The 3,420-nt window shown below is 40.1% G+C and overlaps 1 protein-coding gene across 1 annotated transcript in view; it reads right to left on the bottom strand.

The window, feature by feature from the left end:
• LOC118324290 (myosin-7-like) overlaps positions 1–3,420 on the bottom strand; it is a 165,683-nt gene that overhangs the window by 21,716 nt on the left and 140,547 nt on the right. The window contains 8 exon segments of the mRNA XM_035656553.1: positions 2–82; positions 176–266; positions 819–964; positions 1,049–1,158; positions 1,161–1,176; positions 1,254–1,496; positions 1,580–1,835; positions 2,406–2,542. Coding sequence (XP_035512446.1) covers positions 2–82; positions 176–266; positions 819–964; positions 1,049–1,158; positions 1,161–1,176; positions 1,254–1,496; positions 1,580–1,835; positions 2,406–2,542 — 1,080 coding nt within the window.

The following is a 3,420-nucleotide window of genomic DNA, read 5'->3' as shown; positions in this document are numbered from 1 at the left end:
CCAAGTCTGCTCTCTGCTTCTCCACCTTGGCTCGGGCAGCTCGCTCTGCCTCCAGTTCTTCCTCTAGCTCTTCAATTCGGGCCTAAGATGTACAATTCCCATTCAGAATGCCAAGTTAAATGCAGAATAATCCATTTAAATTAGCTAAATGAAAGCTGCGCTAATGTCAGCTGACCTGTAACTCCTTGAGTTTCTTCTGAAGCTGAGCCCCAAGGGCTTGTTCATCCTCAATCTTGCTGAGGAGCTGGCTGATCTCAAAGTCCTTCCTGTGAGAGATAATATAGAGAGATCTTTACCAAGTGATGTTTTTCTTACCTTTGACTTGGCAACTCTATCATCAGACAAAAACATAACTTTTGGGCAAATCTAGAAAACCCTAAACTACCTTTAATGACATGTTTGTAAAGTTCTTGCTTTCTGCTGTATTTGCATGTGGCAACTATAAAATGGTTAAGGTGCTGGCTAGGGCTGGTAAGAAGGTGAACATTAACAGTAGGTCCCTGACAGGGCATGGATTCGGTCTCTTCCATGAAGGTCTGCATCCATCCACTACCCCAACTTTACCATCTGGCACGGCACATAAATCGCACATTAATTCCTGGAAAGCAATGCTGGGGAAAGAGACATCTGAAATATCCCTGCTTAACCTGCTGCCTCTGCAACCCAAACCTGGATAAGTTGAAGAAAATTGATGGATTGATGGAAGGATGGACTTCCTGTGTACATCTATCTGTACGTTGATATTGGATGTAAAGTGTGAGGTATGGAATCATCAAATATTGCATAATTCCTGGACTGAACTTGGAGAGGAAACCTACTTCTTCAACTTTTCTTCAAGTTGCTGCTTGTCATTCTCCAGGTCCATTAGGCTCTCCTGACTCAACTTCAGATCTCCTTCCAGCTTTCTTTTTGCTCTCTCAAGATCCATCCTGACCTTCTTCTCTTGTTCTAGAGAACCTTCAAGCTATTTCAAAGCATAGAAAAGCAAATTTATTATATATATACAAAGATTGTGTATTCTAATGAATGTTTATAAAGTTGTACTCACATCATCAACTTGCTGCTCCAGCTTGGTTTTGGCCTTGGTCAGAGTGTTGACTTTGTCTTCCTCAGCCTGCAGGTCATCAAGAGTCTGCTGATGAGCCTCCTGAAGANNTCTTCAGTCAGGTTTTTAACCTAAATTAATATCTAATTAGAACAGCTCATCTGGTTGAAAATATTATCTATCAATGTTATTTAAAATACTTAGTTACCTTGTTCTCTGTGGCATGCTTTTCCTTTTCCACTTTAGCCAAGGTAAGCTCCAGGTCATCAATGTCCTTCTTGAGTTCTGAACATTCATCCTCCAGCTTTCTCTTCTTGGCAGTCAGCTCTGCATTCATCTCCTCTTCATCTTCCAGCCTCTCGGTCAGCTCTTTGGATTTGGCCTCAAGCTGGATCTTACTCTTGATCAGACCCTCACAGCGCTCCTCAGCATCTGTAAGATTGTCTTGTTCCTGCACCAACCAATAGTTTAATTAATGACACCTGTGAGTAAAGATTTTTGCAAATTTTAGGAAAATTGAATGACTGATCTTACAGATTGGACTTGAAGCTGTAGGTCATTCTTCTCTTGGAGAAGGGTGACCATTTTTTCCTCCAGCTCTTTCTTGCGTGCCTCAGATTTAGCATAAGCCTCTTTCAGCTTTGTGAACTCCTCCTTCATATTTGCCATCTCCTTCTCATTCTCAGCTGTTTTCAGCAGAGGCTTGATCTTGAAGTACATCTTCATCCAGGGCCAATTCTTGACACCCATGAAGGCACGCACATTCCACTGGATCACCAGTAAGGCATCCCTGTAGATAACATCAGTAAGCTTGAATCAATTTCTGTACCTTTTCTTTTTAGCTATGTTAGTAATATGGCTGGATTCCAATGTCAGTCCGTCAGTCAGTCAACACAAATATGTCATCTACTGGATGGACTGTCATGAAATGGGCACACACATTCATGGTCACCAGAAGATAAATTCTTTTAGCTTAGGTGATCCCATCACTTTTTATCTACCACCATAATCAGGTCGATTTGGGTATATGTATATATATTTTGGGTATATGTCATATTTGGGTATATGTCATATTTGGGTTTATGTCATATCTGGGTTTACTATATGACCAAATACCTGCAAAACAAATGATATTCCCATCATTATTTTTTATGTAGTGCTAAGTAGCAAATATTAATGTGCAAAAACGTCAAACTAAGGTAGTGAACTCGGTAGACACTGTCACTGTGAGCATGTTATCATGCTGAAATTAGCATTTAGCAGCTCAAAGCACTGATGTGCCTAAGTAAATCCTCATAGAGTGGTAGACTCTTTGTCTTTTTTTTTTTTTTACAGTAAATGTTAAAAGTAACACACCAACCTGCGCTCAACAATTTTCTGGAACTCAATCCTGGCGAGTAGTCCTCTGGCTCTCGCTTGAATTCCAGTGATGATAAGAGCGAGACGATCATCTCTCATCTCTTCAAGAACACCCAGCAGACCAGCTTTGAAGAACACCTAGGAAAGAATTGTTAAAGAAATGTTGTTACCTTTAAATAAGTAATTTTGATTTTTTTAAATCTTAAATCAATTTTTTACCTTTGTGTGTCCCAGTTTATACTGCTCATGGTCAATGTCCAGAGAGCCCAGCAGTTTTTCTGCTCCTTTCTTGTTGTCAATGAACTGTCCATCGGGGATAGCGTTAGGATTCAGGATACGGTATCTGAAATAAAGACAAATATTCAAATATCATATCATATTGTAGATGAACTGAAGATTTTTTTCTTACTTTGGCATTCCAGTACCTTTGTTTGAAGTCTCCATACTGATCTGTTGGGGAATCCCTTCCTGCAGATTTCTGATGCCTCAGCACACCATTACCGCGCAGATTGTGCACTGACCAGAGGATTTTCCATTGCCCCCGGAGTCTTGGTCTCATTGGGGATGATGCAGCGCACAAAGTGTGGGTGAGTTGACCTCAAGTTGGTCATCAGTTTGTTCAAGTTTTCCTTTAATAGTTAAAAACATTCATTATATGCAAATGTGTAGTGCTGATATTAGTCTTATTTTCTTGAAAGACAAACCAATAACAGAGGTGTAAAAAGTTAAAGTGAATTCACCCTGTGCAATGCGGACACAGTCTGGAAGGAAGAACCTTTCTTCTTTGCTCCCTTTCCTCCCTTTCCTCCTGCTTCCTGGGCTGTATAAAATGTTCAAAATTCATCAATAAAATAAGTTCATATCCAGATGTATCAAGAGGTTTTAAGGTATTTGAAATTTCAAAATATTGTAAATATGCACCTGAATCTGCTCCAGCATAGCCAATGAAAAGATTTGCCAATACTTTAAGAGTAGACTTCTGGAAGAGTCCCACCACAGTCTCATTCAGTGGGTCC

Source organism: Morone saxatilis, unplaced genomic scaffold (genome assembly GCF_004916995.1).
Source record: "Morone saxatilis isolate NCDOM2014 unplaced genomic scaffold, NCSU_SB_2.0 Contig0, whole genome shotgun sequence".
Taxonomy (NCBI): Eukaryota; Metazoa; Chordata; class Actinopteri; family Moronidae; genus Morone; species Morone saxatilis.
This window is presented reverse-complemented; position numbering and strand designations above follow the sequence as displayed.